We start from the raw sequence: 18,927 nt of genomic DNA, 5'->3' as shown, positions 1-18,927 counted from the left end.
GCAGACATCCGAAAGGTTATGTCTTAATTTTCCCACAAGGGTCTGATGTTACAGACAAACTGGGTAAAGAGCAACCAAGTGGTCCCAAGGCATGGAACTAAAAGATACATCAAAAGTGGATATTCGAAATACATGCGGAGGTGTTAATTATCTGTGCGCGTCCGTGCCTATATATTACATCTCATTCTCATCCTCATGCTGTAATGCGAGATCACTTCGCCTCTATTTGGACTGAAACCAGCTTATTACGCAAATTTGAGTTGTTACAGCAGCCCCCCCAAACGCAATGCCAGTCACAGAGTTCGCCTACTTTGCTGTCAAGCCCGGCAAGAGGGTCCTGGACGACTCCACACCAGAAGGTGTGATCATGACAAAGGAATGGGAAACGGCCTGTCTGCAGCCGGGCGCCCACCGTGCATACTGGTGTATGCAGATCGAAGATCCCACGAAGCTAGTCGGCTTCCTGGACTGGGATAAGGTCGAAGACCACCATGATTGGTTGAAGACCGAGTGAGTAACTTCCAAAGAACGTGTGAGGCCTGGTGTTGACAAATGGAAACCTCAACCTAGCTGGAACGCAGAGGTTGTCAAGGACATGCCTACTATGCTGGAGTTCGACGGAACACAGTTTGTTAAGCACCTGGCCCTGGAGCCGTGGCCACCCACGGCCATCTTGGATGCCCAGAACAATGGCCCGCTGGCCACAGAAGTTCTGATGCTGTGGTTCCCAACCGATGTCACTGCCGAGATGAAGGCAGCGGTGGAAGTGCAGGCCCAGAAGTTCCGAGCGACGGCACTCGACGTCTGCCCCGGCATCAAGGGCATCAGCTCTGGCTGGAGTGTGGAACATGATATCCCCATCATCGACGGGAAGGGAAAACTTGGGACTGTGTTCGTGGTGCTTGTCGGATGGCCTAGCATGGAGACGAGTCAGGAGGTTCGGCAGATGAAGGCTTTCATCGACTGTATTGGTTCACTTCGGGGTATCCAGGGTCTCGTAAGCTTGAACAACATGCATGTTAGCTGCAGGAGCTTCGAGGCGCCCACATAGAGCGACTATCTTTGTTCACTTTGGGATGAGATCGGCTTCGACGATACAAGTCTGGGTAGCATCTGAGGAAACTTAGAATGCATTATGTCACACTAGAAGCGTCTGAGACCTTGCCCTTCTTCACATGCGATTGAAATCCAACGGCTGGCCCACACGCGCCCTTGCAGCCATTCAGAAACATTTGAATGAAATAGCTCAGTAAATACTACAGCTCAGTAATTACTAGGCCTCTTGAAATTTAGAATCTCAACCAACTACATTACCGTAACATCACTTCAAGTGGGTAAAGTAACCTTTGTAGATAGAAAAACCAAGTCTGATGACATTAATACTGGAAAACTTTGGCATACTGACCATGTCGGTTAAGTGCATTAGGTATGATTGAAATATCGGGGTCTCGGGCAGGATTCTCTTTCGATTCACATGCCCGCGATGACTGAGTCGCTATGGCAGGAGCGGTGCCGTCATCGCCATGCGAGATGATATCCAGATGATCCGACTGTTGCATGTGGTGCATAACAAGTTGGCACCTTGTCCCACGAGATGTGACACTCCCGGCCCGCCCCGGCCCAGAAGCTTGAGAAAATGGAAGCTTGGGCCTTCATTAGCCCGAAATATTGTACACGGCTGGCAATTACAGTTCGTGCCGGCCTGACTGATGTGATGGACTTCCACAAACCTTAACTGCGTGGGGTCCAAAGTACCCTAAAGTTTGGGATCCCAGCTGACCGGTCAGGGTGTAACAAGACCCTGATCCCGTTGACAAAGTTCAGAGCTTAAAATAAGGTTCGTGAAAATAGTTCCCTTTGTATGCACTACTGCTGATTATGAGCTTTGGTCGTAGTGTAGTATCACTTGGTCACTGACCAAGCGCGGATCATGCTGTCCACACTACCTTCTAGGGGAGCATACTCGAGCTGACGGGATTGCCCTAGCAGAAGCTACCGATCTACTCATCGCTTTTCGTCTCTGCTGGCCATGACTGGTTCATTTTGGAGTACTCGAATCAGAGCTTACAAAGTGAACGTCTGTTTGTATTCCCTACGTCTCTATGAATGTCTAGATGCGAGCCTGACTGCTATGAATCTGTGGCGCGTTTCGAGCGCGACGTACGCGACGTCCAACTCCTTCTAGATGGAAGCCAAGAGATGCAATCTCAGGCTCCAAGTAATTGTGTCCATCGAAAATGTATCTAGGCCTCTTCATCAACCGACGAATTTGCTCCCACTCGGCTGTTGGGGTCCCGTGGCCTTCTACAACGCGGCAGTATTTAGCACCGGATGAACTGGTGTGACAAGGCAGTGAATGTGAAGTAATTAGGTGCTTACCTGTCGGGAAGAGGCGTAAGCCCTCCCAGGTGTTGAGAACAGCAATCGCACTCGCCCCGCGACAAGTACTTTGGATGTCTTTCCCCACAGACACTCGCTCGTCCGCGATGTGCGCGAGCCCGTTCAAGCTTGCGCGCACGTCGCTCATGACCTTGGCCTCATTGACAAGGGGGTCGAAAACGCGGATGGAATAGCCCGCCAGCGCCAAGGAACGGACCACCTTGATAGCTGGCGACTCACGCGTGTCACCTGTCTTGGGCTTGAAAGCGAACCCGAGAATGGCCACCGTGGCGTGTTGCGGAACATGTCTGACGATGCGCCTGATGCAGCGCTCGGTCTGGTAGTTGTTGATTGTCACGATGTTTCCGAAGTAGGATGCCACGGCCTGAAGCCCGAGCTGAGACGCAGTCCATGTGAGATGCATTACATCTTTCTTGAAGCAGCTGCCGCCGAACCCGATTGTGGCGTTCAGCATGCTTGAACCAATCCGGTGGTCAAGTCCACAGGCGGAGGAAACCTCTCTGATGTCGGCACCAAGCTCCTCGCAGACCGCACTCAAGGCGTTGATGCTGCTGATGCGCTGTGACAGGAGGGCGTTTGCTGCCAGCTTGGACAATTCGCAAGAGTGGCTTCTCATTGTCATAATCCTGTCCTTCGGAACCCAACGGGCGTACAGCTCGGCCAGATACTGCGCCGCTTCTCTGCCGCTGTTCGCATCGGACGAGCCGATCAGGACACGGTCAGGGTTAAGCAGATCCTGAATTGCTGAGCCCTCGGCCAAGAACTCGGGGTTCGACAGGACCTCACAGTGCACGCCAGGGCGAAGCAGACCCCGTAACACCCGCATGGTCTCCTCAGCTGTTCACATGGCAGAGTGCTCTTGTTGACGAGTATGAAATCCTTGACGGCCGTCTGCGCGACATGCTTGATTGCCGCGTAGAAGCTTGTCATATCAGGAGCCAGTCCTGTTGCTGGATGGGATGCTTCACCAGTGGTGGATGGAGTCTCGACAGAGATGAAGATTATATCCGCCTCACGGACTTCCTTGTCAATATCAGTTGAGAAGCTCAGGTTGCGCCTGCGAGATTGACAAGCAGGTCCCAACCCTCGTGCCATCTGCACAGCCTCAATGAGGCCCGGCTCGTTGATAGGAGGACAGGCTGAGTTCCACGACGCAATCCTGTTGGCGTTTTTGTCCACGATACAAACGTCGACCTCGGGAACTTTCAAGGCGATCACTGAGGAGGTCGGTCCACCCTTGATGGCAGTTCTTTAGTATTCAGGCTCCGCCTCGTGTCATGATACAAGCAACATACCACGTAGCCCGCGCCAACACAGCATATCTTGATAGTTTGCTCTGCTGATTGCGCCATGTCTTCTGAGATGTCTTGAATCGCATTCAACTATGATGTGCGTAAGAGGTGAGACCACTCCACAAACACGGCTCACTTCTACGTCTCTATCAAGCGGGCAGGGGCTTCTTTTAGTCCTTTCCACGCACCTCGGCTGCTTCAGACTACGAGCCCTCGGGTCCGTCGAAGCGAACAGCTCCGATATCGATTACTGTAATCAATATATTACCTCAACCAGAATAGCGTCCATGCTGTTTTCAAAGTTTTGTGCCCTGGCGATCCAGCAATGAGTCAAGTTTATGCGATCGAGATGGAGAAAGTCCACCCCCCTCCGAGAGGCCCCTCCGTTTTATTTATTACAGCACTCGCCGTCCACTACTCTGTTAAGTAAGGAATGAAATGCTTAATCCTATATCGAGGCACATGTTCATTATTAAAGCTTTCACAATATGTCGGCCGCCTACGTCACACTTCCAGTACTTTAGCACCCCTACTTCCTGGTCACTCTCATCACGTGGAAACCTCAGCTTTACTTACACCCATTACAGTTAATTCTGATACTATTACTGTGGTGATTTCACTATCAAATAGCAACTGCCGTAAATTTCACCCGATCTGTCTGAAATCGGTTCGCGTACTTGCCTCGTCCTTCAACCTTGCTGCAGAACAGGGACTCAGGCTATTGTGGTTTTATTTATGTGGGGCGGGGGGTGTGAGCATGTGATTCATGGGTGTAACTTTACGTACACCCGGACATTCAAGTAAACCCTATAGCAAGCACGTCCTGCTGAAAAGGAAACGTTGAATGGCTCAGTTCCCAGCACCGTACTTTTGTTTCTGTTCAAGAAGTCCCGGGTTCTTTCTGGCGGTGATGTACATGGTTTGAGATGGGGAGTGTTCCGGTTCCTCTTACATAATTAACGGTGATCAAATTAGAAAAGATCCACTTGACTTTTTGCACAAACGTTGGCAGTTTTCTGGCCTGGTCCAGGACACCCATGGTGGCTCAATCTCAGATCCTCTTCAACTGCGGTAAATCAAGTCCACTCACTTCCAAGCACCATGATCCCCTTATCAAAGCCATTCTTACCACCGACCTCGGTGCCATACCTTCAAGAGGTCCTGCAGTCTGGGAGATTGGTGGGCCAGGGTCCATGGACACAGCTCTGCACAAGATGGCTGGAAGACATGATGCTGGAGGGCAAGGCCTTTCTGGTGACTTCTGGCACGACAGCTCTGGAAATGGCAGCCATGGTGATCGATATCTCTCCCGGCGACGAAGTCATCTTCCCGAGCTTCACGTTCGTGTCTACCGTGAACGCGTTCATTGCCAGAGGTGCCGTGCCCGTCTTCGTCGACATTGCGGAGAAGACGATGAACATCGACGTGTCCAAAATCGAGGCCGCCATCACCCCAAGGACCCGCGCGATAGTGCCTGTCCATTACGCCGGTATCTCATGTATGATGGACGAGATCATGGACCTTGCCACCATTCACAACTTGGTGGTTATCGAGGATGCGGCTCAGAGTCTCACCTCCAAGTATCGTGGCAAATTCTCCGGGACAATCGGCCACATTGGGTGTTTCAGCTTCCACGAGACCAAGAATTTCACATCCGGTGGCCAAGGAGGAGCCGTGCTCATCAACCAACGAGAACTGGTTGATCGTGCAGAGGTTATCTACGACAATGGCACAAACAGGGTGCAATTTCTCCGCGGAGAGATCCAGCAGTACGAATGGCAAGACGTAGGCTCAAACTATGTCTTGTCTGAATGTCTTGCGGCTCTGCTGTGGTCACATCTGGAACTGTCTGATGTCATTCAGCAGCGGCGCCGTGAGATTTGGTACAAATACCATGCCCAACTCCAAGAAACGGCAGTTGCGACTGGTGCCTTTGACGTCCCTATCGTACCGCCTGGCTGCGAGATCAACGGGCACATATACTGTTTGTTCTTTCATCTCCCTGTTCTTCAGAACCTATATTACACGCGGGAAGCTGACACGTACGTTGAGCAGATATCAAACTGAGAGACCCTCAGCGACGGGGAAATTTCATTGCCCACATGAAGCAGAACGGAGTTGCAGTGACTCCTCATTATACCCCGCTGCACTTGTCGTCTATTGGACAGCGGATAGGGAGGTTCGTTGGCCAAGATTGCAATACGAGCCGAGGGAGCGAGTCACTGGTACGGCTGCCAATATTTCATGAGTTAGGGGAGGTGGAGCAGGATGAGGTTGTCCGGAGCTTGCAATCATTCTTTGTATCTCGTCTTGACTCTAGACTATAGTCAAAGAATAAACGAATGTGTCTATTAAGTAAGTAGTCGGATGCGCCGCTTCACATGAACTTCAAATGCTTGGTACTGAAAAGATGCTACGCATGCCACCCTTCGCAACCTGCTCTGACAGAATCTGCTGTCGCGTCGTGCCTGTCAGCGCATCAATCTCACTCTCTGCCAAGCCCCGCACCATTACATGAATATGATCCAGACTCTTCACACTTTGCCATTCCGCCTTTTGCTTAAACCACAGGACGTCCTTGCCCCAGTCAGCACCAAGTCGCTTGTCGAAAATCTGCCGCAGAAACGTCTCTATAGTCGCAGTGGCCTCTGCTGTGGGGAGGCTTGTATCAGGATCAATGGGGATGCTGACTTTGGACCAGATCACAAGGTGCGTGATTCCCTCACCCAGGCCGTAAGGCCAATCGTTCCGGATTATTTTGAAGTCATCAGGGTGATTGAACAGGGCAGCATCCCGAGCGACAATTGGGTGTTCCCATTTTAGCCTCTCTCGTCGAACGAATTCAGCAATAGACCCATACTGCTTCTCAACTCCGGAGTACCAAAGGATGTAGTTTCGAAGGTCATGTGGACTTCGCCGAAGTAGGCCCATGTCGCCTGCATCTTGTGCGGCTTAGCACGATGGAATGAATTCACCTAGAACCTGTGGCAAGGGAGGGAAATACCAATGACGTTCTTTAACTGCGCCCAGTCATAAGGTCTGAACTCGTCGAAATGTCCCAGCAAGGCGTTCACATCATCCTCGCTGAGTTTGAAAGGCGGGTTCTCGATGATGGATTTCACGTTCATAGCCGCTCAGTTTTGCTAAATCAATCTGAGGCGACAGTAACAAAGTCCGGCTTTACTAGGATCTACAAAGAGCGTGATGTGTGTAGAATGAATTCCTTTCAAAGCACCCGTGCATTTACCTTGATTACAGATAGCTCCTGGGCGTTTGGATGCAACTGCTCGCGTCTTGTGCTTGCATGCAGCGTAAACGCAGTTTACGCACATGTGAATCGAATGATTCCGACTTCCCCCGAAATTTAGACTCAGATCTACCGACCGAGCACGCACATATCCCCACATTCCAGAGTTCATGATCCTTCTTCCTTGATTCCGGGAATGCATTACTCTGCTTCAGCCGGTTTTCAGAAACCTAAATTACCAGCAGGGTTCGTGCTACACACCTCCGTTGATGTGGTCTGGCTAGCATTAATATGCGTAGGGTTTATTATAGGGCTGGGCCGGCACCTAGCCTGTCACCTAGATGAGTAACTTTGCACCAAAGGAGGTTAGACAACTACCACTACCTAGGCACTTAAAGGGGTTTTGATGTAGTAGTCAATTGGAGTAGACTTTCAGGAGTGGAAGTTAGGGATGACAAAAGAAAAGTACTGCGCCGTTGAAGCACCAATAAATCAAGGCCGTGCCACTTCGTAAATACATATACAAACAGGTCTTCACGAACGAAACCGCACTATATTGCTACTATACCTATCTGAAGTTATTTCACCCATGATCAATTCAACTACTGGCATCTCTTGGACACCTCTTTAGGATCACGCCTTCTCCACTATGCCTCTCTTCAAGCCCGAGAACCCCAACACCCCCGTTCTCGATCAATTCTCCCTCAGCGGCAAAATTGCTGCCGTCACTGGAGGCGCCAAGGGTATCGGCCTCGAAGTAGTCCGTGGACTCTCCGAGGCGGGCGCCGACGTCGCGCTCATCTGGAAAAGTTCCCGCCAAGCCGCCGAGGACGCGGCGGCCACCATCTCTCGCGACACGGGGAGGCGGGTGCAGACATACCAGTGCGACATCTCGAAACGGGATGCCACCGATGACACCATGCAGCGGGTCGCCAAGGAGTTTGGCCGCGGCCGGCTGGATATCGTCGTGGCTAACGCTGGCGTGGTCGCCATCACCCCGGCGCTCGAGGTGACCGAGGAGACGTGGTCGGCTAACAACGGTACGAACCTCGACGGGGTCATGTGGACGGCGCAGGCGGCGGGCAAGATCTTCAAGGAACAGGGCAAAGGCAACCTGATCTTTACGGCGAGCATCAGCGGAAGCATTGTGAATATTCCTCAGACGATATCCACGTACTGTGCCAGCAAGGCCGCCGTGGTGCACCTGGCCAAGTCCCTGGCGGTGGAGTGGGCGGATTTCGCACGTGTGAACGCTATCTCACCTGGTTTTGTTATGACGGACGTACTGGCCGTGTGCCCCAAGGAGTTGCTTAGTACGTGGGTCAATATGACTCCTGGTAAGAGGATATGTGATCCTGCAGAGCTGAAGAGTGTGAGTACCCCCTTATTTCATCTATTCAGTCCAACCTTTGGTTAACTTGGCTTTTTAACCTTGGATTTGCAAACTGACGTTGTGCTGGACAACAGGCATATGTTTTCCTCGCTTCCGACGCCTGCAGCTTTATGACTGGCGCGAATATTGTGATAGACGGGGGTTACACACTCCCCTAGCAACAGACTGCGGGCCGCCAAATAGCGTGTCTAATCAAGTGTTCTTTCTTGGCACCCTTACAAAGTTCCTGCCTTGATGCCTGAAATCGTCAAGTTATAGTGGGCAATCTGTGGTCAATAGATCAGATGTCCCTTTTCCCAGTCGGCTGTACTAGCCGTCTAGCTTTGACCCGGGACTCGTGTCAAATTCTACTCAGCAAGCTTTCTGCCATTTTGTGCCTCTGACTATGGGTTGTCTTTCCCAGTACTAATATGGGTGTGAATGAAAGGTGTTCGTCAATCTGGAGCATTCCAGTTCTGGCGAATGTGATGCCCGACACTGGGAGCAAGAATATGGGGGGCAGTCGCTGCTCGCTTGGATATCGATATACATGTGAAAAGCCTTCATCGATGCTGAATTACTCTAGCGTACTGTTTTGGAAAAGGAAGATACCACATTCTAGACCACTTTCTATCTTACAGGGAGACCAACTCAGTTCCTGCCCGTCGAATCATTAGGTGACGAAACAACAACTACTCCATCATCACCACCAATCAAGCTATCAAGCTCAATATCCTCGCGACTCCGTCCAGTCTGGTCAGTCGTGCCTTTTTCGGACACGTCGTGGGGGACGGTGGCTGCGGCACGCATTGGCAACTCCGCCAACATTTCACCAGCTTTGGTCATGGGTATGCTGTCCATTTCCCCAGTCCATTCGCCAGAGTCGATTCCTTGATAAGCCATTCGCTGAAAATGAAGGGTCGCGTTGGTTGTCCACTCGAGATGTGCGTATTCCCTGAATTTGAAGCGCCGATACAGGCAGGCACAGATGGGCTCAGCCGCGTACGAGGCGACGATTAACAAGATGCCCATGGCGTACGTGAAGCAGAGCCCAAACATGCTGAACGAGGTATAGCTACTGCTCAGTATTTTCTAGGAAGAGGCGAATGGGTTAGCTCTTTCGGATTACATCGCCATGCGGGACGAAGCCAACAGCACAATAAGGTCGAGTGAAAATGACAGATATGAATGAAATCGTACATGCGAGGTACGTTAAAAGCGGAAAGGAACTCTGAACAAATTGACTTACTTGGCTGTTGCATAATTTCCGCACGTGGTCGTTCCACGGGGCTTCTTTGTATTGATCCAGCTCTCCCGTCGGATCAGACGGCCCGATGGCTGTCTCAACGAAAGCAGCTTGTACTGACGCCAGGTATGTAGACCACCAATGCGTCACGTCAAGCTGCCATTGATTGGATGGTAGACGGCCCATGATCCCTTGTATCAAGTTGGCTTTCGACGCCAGCGACTCTGGTCCAAGTGTCTGCAGGAGCGTCTGCAGTTTGCTTGCCGCATAATTCATCTGCAGGACAATCCAGAAGAATTGACTGGCTGCTGAATCGGTTGTAAGGTATTCGTCCTCATTCGAACCAGTGATGTTGAAAAGTGACGCAGATTCGTCGACGGCATCGTTCCAAGAGGCCAGCGGTCCGCATTGTTTCTCCGGCGCGAGTGCGGTGTTGCAGAACTGGAACTGCTGCACACATGCAAGAGGCGATGCAGCTTCCTCAGGCAAATATAACGTGCGGGTCCCCTCCCACGTATTGTCGAATATCTCGTTGCCGAGGTCTGTTACGCGGTACCATGCATCTTCGGTTTGCTCGTAGAACTGAATGCCGTTTCCAACAAGAAATATGATCTCGAGGTCGCCATCCGATCGGAACAACTCCGGTATTGGGACAAATGCAGACCTGTTGACGTCCGTTGTGTGCTTATCCACTACGGACCCGATATTTCTATATGGTCCGACGCCAGTGATGAAGTTAGTACAAGTTCTTACTTCATAGTGATTATAGGATGAAGTAAGGGGCTTACGCGAGAACAAAGTTGCTTCCATAACCTCTGAGAGCACCGTAAAGTCCGAAACCTTCCCCACTCTCGTATTGAGAGTCACGGCTTAGGTATTCGTATGTGATGTCTTCACTTGTTTCGTCGGCAACTATAGAGCCGTAATGATACCTGGTATAGTTCGCGTCCGCTGTATTTCTTGTGCTGGTGTAACCTTCAGTCACCAGGGGTGCGCAGTGAAGTACACTCCGGAACAGTGTTCTCTCGCTTGGGGCCGTGTTCAAGCCAAAATGTTTACCCGAATCGAGAAGCCCGCTATCCAGATACAAGTTGGTCGTATCAGTTCGGCAGATTTCGGGATTGAATGGACACCGAGCTTTCTGATTTGTAGATCCTGGGAGGTGATCTTTCACGAACAAAGTGCAGTCGAGCATGCGTTTACTCTTCGAAGAGTAACATTGCTGAGCGTAGTTCTCCGCGTTTGATGTTAGCCGTGCCCAATACGGCTCAACGAGACTTGTGGACGCCATGTCGTCTCCAAAACCCATCACTATGCCGCAATTTTCTCCGGATATCAGCACTTCATCATTCAAGGCTGTTGTTATCCACGAGGATAAAACGCTGGCAGTCGCAAAGCCTGCCGCACAGAGAACGGCAGATATCATCACCGGCAATGTCCGCCGGGCTCCTCGGGAAACCGGTCCCCGCCACGCCCGGGACAGCAGAACCAATTGCCAGGAGTCCGATAAGGCCGATACAGAATTTCGAAGAATCGCCTGCCGTTGGTGATGGAGGGCATCTCGTGGGTCCTGAGTGGAGTAGCACCTGTGGTAGATCTGCGCGGCCAGACGCCAGAAGCGTGACGAGACGAGTGCAACAAAAAAGGCCGTAAACGCAATTATCTTATTTGCATCTCTTCGAGGGAGTGTCAATGTAGATCCCATAATTGATCCGCGGTCCCAGTTTGTCCAGACACCGCAGTACACGGGGTATTGTTCTGCTAATGCTCCCGTCGTTGCTAAGTCGTCCGCCATTTTGGAGTGTAGAAAGAAAAGAGGTGGAGTAGAGCGCTTGTTCGACACTTGCTGGACAGCAGACGATTGCCTTGTGACTGTTGAGTTATAGGGGTCAACATCGATTTTTAAAGGGTGCAATGCGCCCCACTGGAGCCATTGCGCTGAGGCTTTCCTTTCCTACTCTGTTGTTCTTGTCTCCTTTCTACCCTCCACTTACCCCCCAGATATGGCGAAATTGTATTGCCTTTCGTGTTGCCTATAACAACTGCTCCTAATTACAACAATATCCCAAGGCTCCAATTGGGTTGACAGGATGAAAATTTGGGCCCCTGACAGCCTGCCGGTCGTCGTTACATCAACTGAGCTTTGAGCAGTGGCAAACACGGTGGCTACCCAAGTGGCTAAATGAGGCATGTAGGTCCAGCTCCTTAAGCCACACAGAGTCTTGGCGCTAACTGGTTTGGTTGGTTCAGGTGTACGACTTCCCCTGTAAGTCATCTGGGCAATCCACGGACGGTTCCAGGGGCTGCAAGGGACTGTTGCACCAGCACTCCTGCTCAGTTGGGCACTGGGGCCTGAAGAGAGTGCCAGTCGGCCCCCAAGAACAGTGGCGCATTGTCAGCCCCGACGCAGGTACTTATCAAAATGTTCAGCTTGGCTTGTTGGTTCCGAAGACCTTCCTATTCTGGCTAGGCGCATTCGAGTATTAGGGCGTCATAACGCGATGTTTCCCCATCCAAAGGACTGTGTAGCCTCGGGCACAAATGTGCGTGTCCAGACACGAACGTTGGCATCACTGAAGACTCAGGCAGTTTACGACGCAAATTTGAGCTCTTGTCAACCAAGATTCTACCTTGGAATGCACTAGAGGTGAATCTAACGGCACCATTTCGAGACAAGGTCTTGTTCTTGGGAGGGGACATTTTGAGGAGGCTCATCATGCAGTGTTCACGCCTTATTTCCGAGCTCTTCTACCAGCCCATCATTGCGTAGGACATGGGTCACACGAAAAGAAGCTTCTAAATTATCAAATCTAAAGGTTGGGGGCGAACACTGGGCCAAGACTTCACGGCCCCAACGGCCCCAACGGCCCCAACGGCCCCAGAATCTAATGTCAGACGGAGTTGCTTCGCTGTACCGGGTGATGGGCAGAAATATATCATTCGTATTTACTGAAAATGATACCATCTGGAAAATTCTGACTGACCAATTAAAAGTATGAGCTTCTCTCTTATAACTATGCACCGTTGCGATACTGAGATCCACGGGTATGTTGCAGGCAGGCCAAGGTCGTCGCGTTACATTCCGTGACAGCAGTCATATGCTTCAACAGCTTCGTGGGTGTGGAGAGCTATCTAAAGATCAAATCTAGGAATGTGTTCCATAGCAGGTCTAGAACAGGAGTATTATTGCCATCACCCACTTCCTTTCATGGGCTTCTGAGGACATCGACCAGTCAAAGCTTCCGTCTAGGACGCCACAAGCCTCGAGTGAGTGTGTCGCACTCTATAGATCCACACGGCCCTACTTGTACGAGTCTGGATTTTCCTTTGCTGCACCTCAGACGTTCTAGTAACTTTCATATTGACTGGTGCTGGGTTATTCGTTGCTTTTTGGTGGGTATTTTTTCACAAGTCTGAGGATATCCGTGAGGATTCTAAGATCAATTAGCATGCCCAGTTGTCCTCGTTTCATAGGTCGCGTTCAAGTACGCACTGTTGCCGGACCAGTGGCAGGCCCGGTCTGTGTAGGCAGTAGTCTAGATCAAACTTCAACACGTAGAGTGCGTTCCTGTCATCAAATTGTTCCACAGGCTCGCTAGGAGGGAAGTTTTGGAGGTACTGCTCGAAGTATGGCTTCCCGAATTTGACCATTTCTCGCCTCCAGATGCCGAGTTCGTATTCGTTGTGTGCGTAGAACGCAGCCGCATCGAACACCATGGGATCGTCGGTCTTGAGATTGGTGGTAGTGTTTCCTTCCCATAGATCACCATGCACAAGGCACGGCTTGATGGTTCTGCCTTCTTCAGTGAGTGGATCTAGGATTTGTGGAATGACGTCTTTGACGAGTCGGGCAAAAGCCTCTTCGTATTCGGGCCATCGGCCATTGGATATGAGGTCTCTTTCGAACCCCTATTTATTGATCAGATTCAACAGCTTTTAGAGATATTTACGAAAGAAACCCAAGGGAAGCGCTGTGTTAGTTGGAAAAGTGGTACTGACGTAGCTGATGAGCCTTGTGAAATACTGCGTCCAGTTCTGCTCCCATTCTATCGGCTGCGGCGTCTTTCCCTTGCAGTTCTTGATGTGAAACCCAAACTTTCCAGTCGGGGAGACACTTTCGCGATGAAGTTGCGCAATGCGAGCGCAGAACTTCGCCGGGTCTGGTAAGTGTTGGAATATTCTAGATATCTAGGCTATTATTAATACGGGATATCCTTTTCCCTATATATTTGCCACTGTATAAAGGATAATAATTATAAATATGGGCCTTCCTTCTCATAAAATAAATATTAGCTAACTTAATAAATTAAGCATTTAATGCTATTATTTTATAAGTTATAAGCTTTAAAGCTAACTTAAAATAGCAATGCGAACTTAATATAAAAAATATACATTATATAACACTCTTAATCATTATTACTTTTTAAACCTTTTAAATAAAATAAGCTTTATACTTAAAGACATACCTTTTAATTAATTACTTAATTAAGCTAATTAATAAGCCCTTAATTAATTAAATTACCTTATTTAATATTATAAATTAACCTTATCTTTTAACTTAAAGCTTATATATAAAAACTATACCTCCTTTACCTAAATACTTAACTATTTCTTTATTAATATTTAACCTACTTATATAATTTATATACTATTTAAAAGCTCTTATTAAGAATAATAAAAGCATTTCTTTAAATTTTAAAAACTATATTAAATTAATACTAAAAATATAAATTTTAATAAATTTATAATAATTCTTAAACTCTCTTAAAAATACTTAACTATATTTTAGCTATTTTTAATTTATAATATCTTAAAAATATATTATTTAAAAGCCCTTTTTGTTTTCTTTATAACTATATTATTTTAATACTTATATTTTTATTTCTTAACTTATTAAACTTATTTAAAATTCATTATATTTTTTTTTGTTATTTTAATTATCTTAATAAATACTTTATTTATTTATCTTAAAATAATATTCCTTAATAAGTATAATATTTTACTCCTTAATAAAATAAAACTATATATATTAAAGCATTAAAATTTAAGCTTAGCTTAAAAAAGAAAACGCTATTAAGAATAATCTTAAGAATCTTTTTTAAGGCTTATTTTTAGCTTAAAATAAAAAAGCCCTTATTAATAATAAATTTATATATAAGCAAGGGCTTATTATATTTATAAAAGATATAAATAATACTTAAAAAGCATAAAATATACTTAAATCTTATTATAAACCTTTTAAATTTATAAATTAATATTTACTTTATAAAGAATTCTTTAATACTAATCTTAATAATTTTAAAACTATAAAAGAATATATTAATAAGCTAAAGCTTTTTTTAAAAAATTTAAAGGCTAATAATATAATTATTTTTAAATACGTTATAATTAACTAAATTCTCCATAGCTTAAATAATAAATATATTAGCTTTATTTAAAATATAACTTAAAATCTTAAAAAAGATTTAAACGCTTATATAATTAAATCTTTCTTCTTTAGCTTATTAAATAAAAATAAAGATAAATCCTTTAAATTATTTATAAAAGCTTTATATATAAAGGGCAATACTTAAAAGAATTGCTATTTCCTTTATTTAAATAAGGTACCTATTAACTAGAAAATAAATAAATAAAGAAAAGAAAAGGAAAAAACTACTCTTTTAAGAAAGAATATAAGCTAAAAGAAACAAGAGAAAATGCAAAAGCAACTCTTAACTTTATTAGCTAATATAAAATCTCCCATGGCTTTAAAAGGCGCTTAAAAAAAACTTATAACTTATATGGCTATAAATAATTTAATAAAAAATATTAAATATAATAAGAATTTATTAAATTTCTTATAACTTTCTTTTAATAGCTTAATGGAAATTAAGGTAAATAACCCCTTATATACCTTATATATATATATAATAATTATAATAATTAATAATAAATTTATAAGAAATTAATAATATATAGATTTTATAAAAATAGCTATAAATATTACTATAAATATAATAAATTTTTAAGATATTTATTTCTTTAATACTATATATATAATTAATAAAACCATGAAATAAAGTAATATAAATATTATATTTATAAATAAAAGAGGGGGCTTAATAATTAAGTTTTTAAAAATAAATATTATAAAGAAATTCTTTAATATATATTATATATCTTCTTTAAGTTTAAATATACTTAGTTATAAATATATAAGTAATAAAATTAAATTAAAATTAAAAGGAAATATTATTAAATTATACTTTTAAGAAATAAATAAGCTAATAACTTAAAAATATTAAAAAAACGGCTTATACTTTATGAGAATTAATATAATAAAATAAATAAATAAGCCTAAATATACTTCTTAAAAAATATATATAACTTAATAAAATTTAAATATAAATAATAAAAATAAAGAAAAAATATATAAATAGCATTATAAATTAAGCTATATAAATATTTAAGCTTTAAAAATATTTCTTTAAAAATATAAAATAAATATATTAATAAATAAACTTATTTAAAAATATATAAGTAATTATAAAGTATATTTAAAAGCTAAGCATATAATTAAAATAAATAAAACTAACCTAAATAACTAAGTATATAATATACTTAAAAAAGTATATAATGATATAAGCGATTCCTTAAAACATATATATAATAAATATAAATATTTATTACGATTTAGGCTTTGCCCATTGTAATTAATTAATAGGCTTTAGCCTTATAAGAATAGGCTTTAATGCAAATGCAAATGGAAAGTAAACCTTTTCCTTTATACTTTAAATATAAACCCCATTTAAACACCTTATAGCAAATAACCCAAGGCTAACTTATAATATATATTTAAAGTCTTCTTACATTATAAACCCATAATATAACTATATAAAACTTAATATAGTAAAACTTAAAAAGAATAATAGCAGCTTATTAAGCCCTTCCCTATTTAAAGAAACTCTTATCTTAAGAATACTTAGCAATTTAGTTAATAAAAATAAGGGCTAAGTTTATAGTAAATAAGGAGGCAATTAATGCCAAAGGAGCTTAATTCTTTTATATATTTAATTAGCTAAAAACTTTCTATAATTAATTTTTATTTTATATTAATTTTATAAAAATATTTAAAGGATAGCTAAAAAGCTTCTTAAAGAAGGTTTGCTTTATGCTTAGGGATCCTTTTAAGCAAAGATATGCTAAGCTTAGCTTAATTACGTTATAGCAACGTTATAAGGAGGAAATAATAGAATTTTTTACTTAATTTAATTAATTAGCTTATATAGCAAAGACTTAAAGTTAATTAAATAAATATAAAATATTATTAATAGCTAATAGCTTAATCTTTATAATAAAAGCTTGGCTTAATTATAAGGAATAGCTAAATATATTTAAAGCTTTTTGCTTTGCCTTATAGCAATATAAAAGCGTTTTTAGCGCTATAATAAAGAAGGATAATACTTAACTTTAAAATGGCAAAGTAATAAATATTAATATTATAATAATCTTAATAAATAAAGTTAAGTATTTTATATATAGCTAACTTAGCTATTATAAGTACAATTACCTTAATTATTATAAGAAAATAAGAATATAATTTTTATTAATTAAGGCTAATAAGAGGGAGGAGTTTATTTAAGGGGGCGTAAAATTTTTTTTATAGGGTAGGGCTTAAAAGCAATGCTAACTTAATGCTAACCTAAACTTAAAGTAAACTAGCTATATATTAGCTAATTTAGCCCTATAAAAATACTTAAAATTTAAAAAATTCTTATTAATAAAGCAAATTGCTTATAATTAAGCGCTAATTAATTATAAATTATATAATAAATCTGTAATTTTAAGGTTTTAAGTAAAAAAGCTTATATAAAAGGCTTGCATTAAAGGATTATAAAAATGTTATTAATTTAGCTATTAGCTTATATTTAAATAATTATTTTTTATTAGCTTACTTTAGCTAGCATATTAAATTATAAGGGTTAAGGCGTGTTAATTATAAATAATAAGCTAAGCCTTTAATGCAATTAAAAGGTGCTAAGGTATAATTAAATGGCTAGGCAAAGAGCAATATTTAATTTATGATTAAACTATAATATCTTTTATTTTTTATTATATAGCTACTCTTTAAGGCCCATTATAAAAACTTAAAGAAGAAGGATATATTATAGTTTAGGCTTTGCTCATTATGATTAATTAATGGGCTTTGGCCCTATAAAAATAAGCTTTAGCGCAAATGTAAATAGAAAGTAAACCTTCTCCTTTGCACTTTAAATATAAACCCCATTCGGACACCTTACGATAGACAACCCAAGGCTAGCCCATAACAATATTATATATTATTTCTTAATAAAAAAACTTAATATTTAAAGGTTTCTTTGCTTAAAAATAAAGATAAAGCATTAAAAGCTTTTAATAATTATAAAGCTAAAATAAAAAATAAATATAATAAAAAAATAAAAGTATTCTTTATTAATAATAAAGGCAAATATATAAATAAAAGATTTAAAATCTTATTAAATAAATATTTAATAATTTATTATATAACGCCCTTATATATAAAAGAACTAAATAGCTTAATAAAAACATTAAATTTAACTATAATAAATAAAGTTAAAAGCCTTTTATATATAGCAAATTTGCCTATATATTTATAAAGAAAAGCAATAAAATATACTATATATTTATATAATATTACACCTTATAAAAGCCTAAGGTATAAGTACCCTTATAAGGTAATAAATAAAAAGAAGCCCTATATAAATAACTTAAAATTATGGGAATTTATTATATATTTCCAGAATAATAATTATAAAACTAAATTAAAACCTAAAAATAAAAAGGGTATATTATTAAATATAATCCCAGAATTAAATATATATTAAGTATAAGATATAAATAATAAAAAGCTTATATTAATTTAAAATATTTAAATATTAAAAGGGCAATATATAAATAATAATAATATTAATATTAATAATAATATTAATAATAATAATAATAATAATAATAATAATATATATATTCCTAAAATTATAAGAATAAAGGGAAGAAAATAAGGAAGTAAATTCTCCTCTTATTTTAAATAAGATAATAGTTTAAGGAAATCCAGAAAACTATATATATACTATATAAGATATATTATTAAATAACTAAATATTTATATTAAATTCCCAAGAAAATATATTAAAATACTGCTTAACTGCAGCTAATATTAATAAACCCTTTTCTTTAAAAAAGATATTAAATAGCCTAGAAAAACCCTTATGAATTAAATTTATGCTAAATAAAATATATAATTTATAAAAACAAAATACCTATATAATAATGAATTTACTACTTAGCCATACGGCTTTAAGAGGGAAATAAATATATAAAAAGAAATTTATAA

At 41.8% G+C, this 18,927-nt stretch overlaps 7 protein-coding genes across 7 annotated transcripts; 3 read left to right on the top strand and 4 right to left on the bottom strand.

The window, feature by feature from the left end:
• Positions 1-286: 286 nt before the first annotated feature.
• INS49_013411 (uncharacterized protein) lies at positions 287-1,051 on the top strand (the record flags this gene model as incomplete). Its single annotated transcript, XM_043174110.1, has 2 exons — positions 287-510; positions 571-1,051. The coding sequence occupies 2 exons, from the start codon at positions 287-289 to the stop codon at positions 1,049-1,051; spliced, it is 705 nt and encodes a 234-aa protein (XP_043021055.1).
• A 1,059-nt stretch (positions 1,052-2,110) lies between these two features.
• INS49_013410 (uncharacterized protein) lies at positions 2,111-3,752 on the bottom strand (the record flags this gene model as incomplete). Its single annotated transcript, XM_043174109.1, has 4 exons — positions 2,111-2,304; positions 2,380-3,136; positions 3,187-3,636; positions 3,696-3,752. 4 exons carry the CDS (start codon positions 3,750-3,752, stop codon positions 2,111-2,113), a joined length of 1,458 nt encoding a protein of 485 aa, XP_043021054.1.
• Positions 3,753-4,793: 1,041 nt separating this feature from the next.
• Positions 4,794-5,759, top strand: INS49_013409 (uncharacterized protein; the record flags this gene model as incomplete). The annotated part of the gene is made up of 1 exon (XM_043174108.1): positions 4,794-5,759. The coding sequence occupies one exon, from the start codon at positions 4,794-4,796 to the stop codon at positions 5,757-5,759; it is 966 nt and encodes a 321-aa protein (XP_043021053.1).
• Positions 5,760-6,080: 321 nt separating this feature from the next.
• Positions 6,081-6,820, bottom strand: INS49_013408 (uncharacterized protein; the record flags this gene model as incomplete). The annotated part of the gene is made up of 2 exons (XM_043174107.1): positions 6,081-6,628; positions 6,697-6,820. 2 exons carry the CDS (start codon positions 6,818-6,820, stop codon positions 6,081-6,083), a joined length of 672 nt encoding a protein of 223 aa, XP_043021052.1.
• A 768-nt stretch (positions 6,821-7,588) lies between these two features.
• Positions 7,589-8,490, top strand: INS49_013407 (uncharacterized protein; the record flags this gene model as incomplete). The annotated part of the gene is made up of 2 exons (XM_043174106.1): positions 7,589-8,311; positions 8,407-8,490. The coding sequence occupies 2 exons, from the start codon at positions 7,589-7,591 to the stop codon at positions 8,488-8,490; spliced, it is 807 nt and encodes a 268-aa protein (XP_043021051.1).
• Positions 8,491-8,962: 472 nt separating this feature from the next.
• INS49_013406 (uncharacterized protein) lies at positions 8,963-10,848 on the bottom strand (the record flags this gene model as incomplete). Its single annotated transcript, XM_043174105.1, has 3 exons — positions 8,963-9,403; positions 9,561-10,266; positions 10,346-10,848. The coding sequence occupies 3 exons, from the start codon at positions 10,846-10,848 to the stop codon at positions 8,963-8,965; spliced, it is 1,650 nt and encodes a 549-aa protein (XP_043021050.1).
• A 2,085-nt stretch (positions 10,849-12,933) lies between these two features.
• INS49_013405 (uncharacterized protein) lies at positions 12,934-13,274 on the bottom strand (the record flags this gene model as incomplete). Its single annotated transcript, XM_043174104.1, has 2 exons — positions 12,934-12,991; positions 13,051-13,274. The coding sequence occupies 2 exons, from the start codon at positions 13,272-13,274 to the stop codon at positions 12,934-12,936; spliced, it is 282 nt and encodes a 93-aa protein (XP_043021049.1).
• Positions 13,275-18,927: the final 5,653 nt, after the last annotated feature.

This window comes from Diaporthe citri (genome assembly GCF_014595645.1).
Source record: "Diaporthe citri strain NFHF-8-4 chromosome Unknown scaffold_7, whole genome shotgun sequence".
NCBI lineage: Eukaryota > Fungi > Ascomycota > Sordariomycetes > Diaporthales > Diaporthaceae > Diaporthe > Diaporthe citri.
This window is presented reverse-complemented; position numbering and strand designations above follow the sequence as displayed.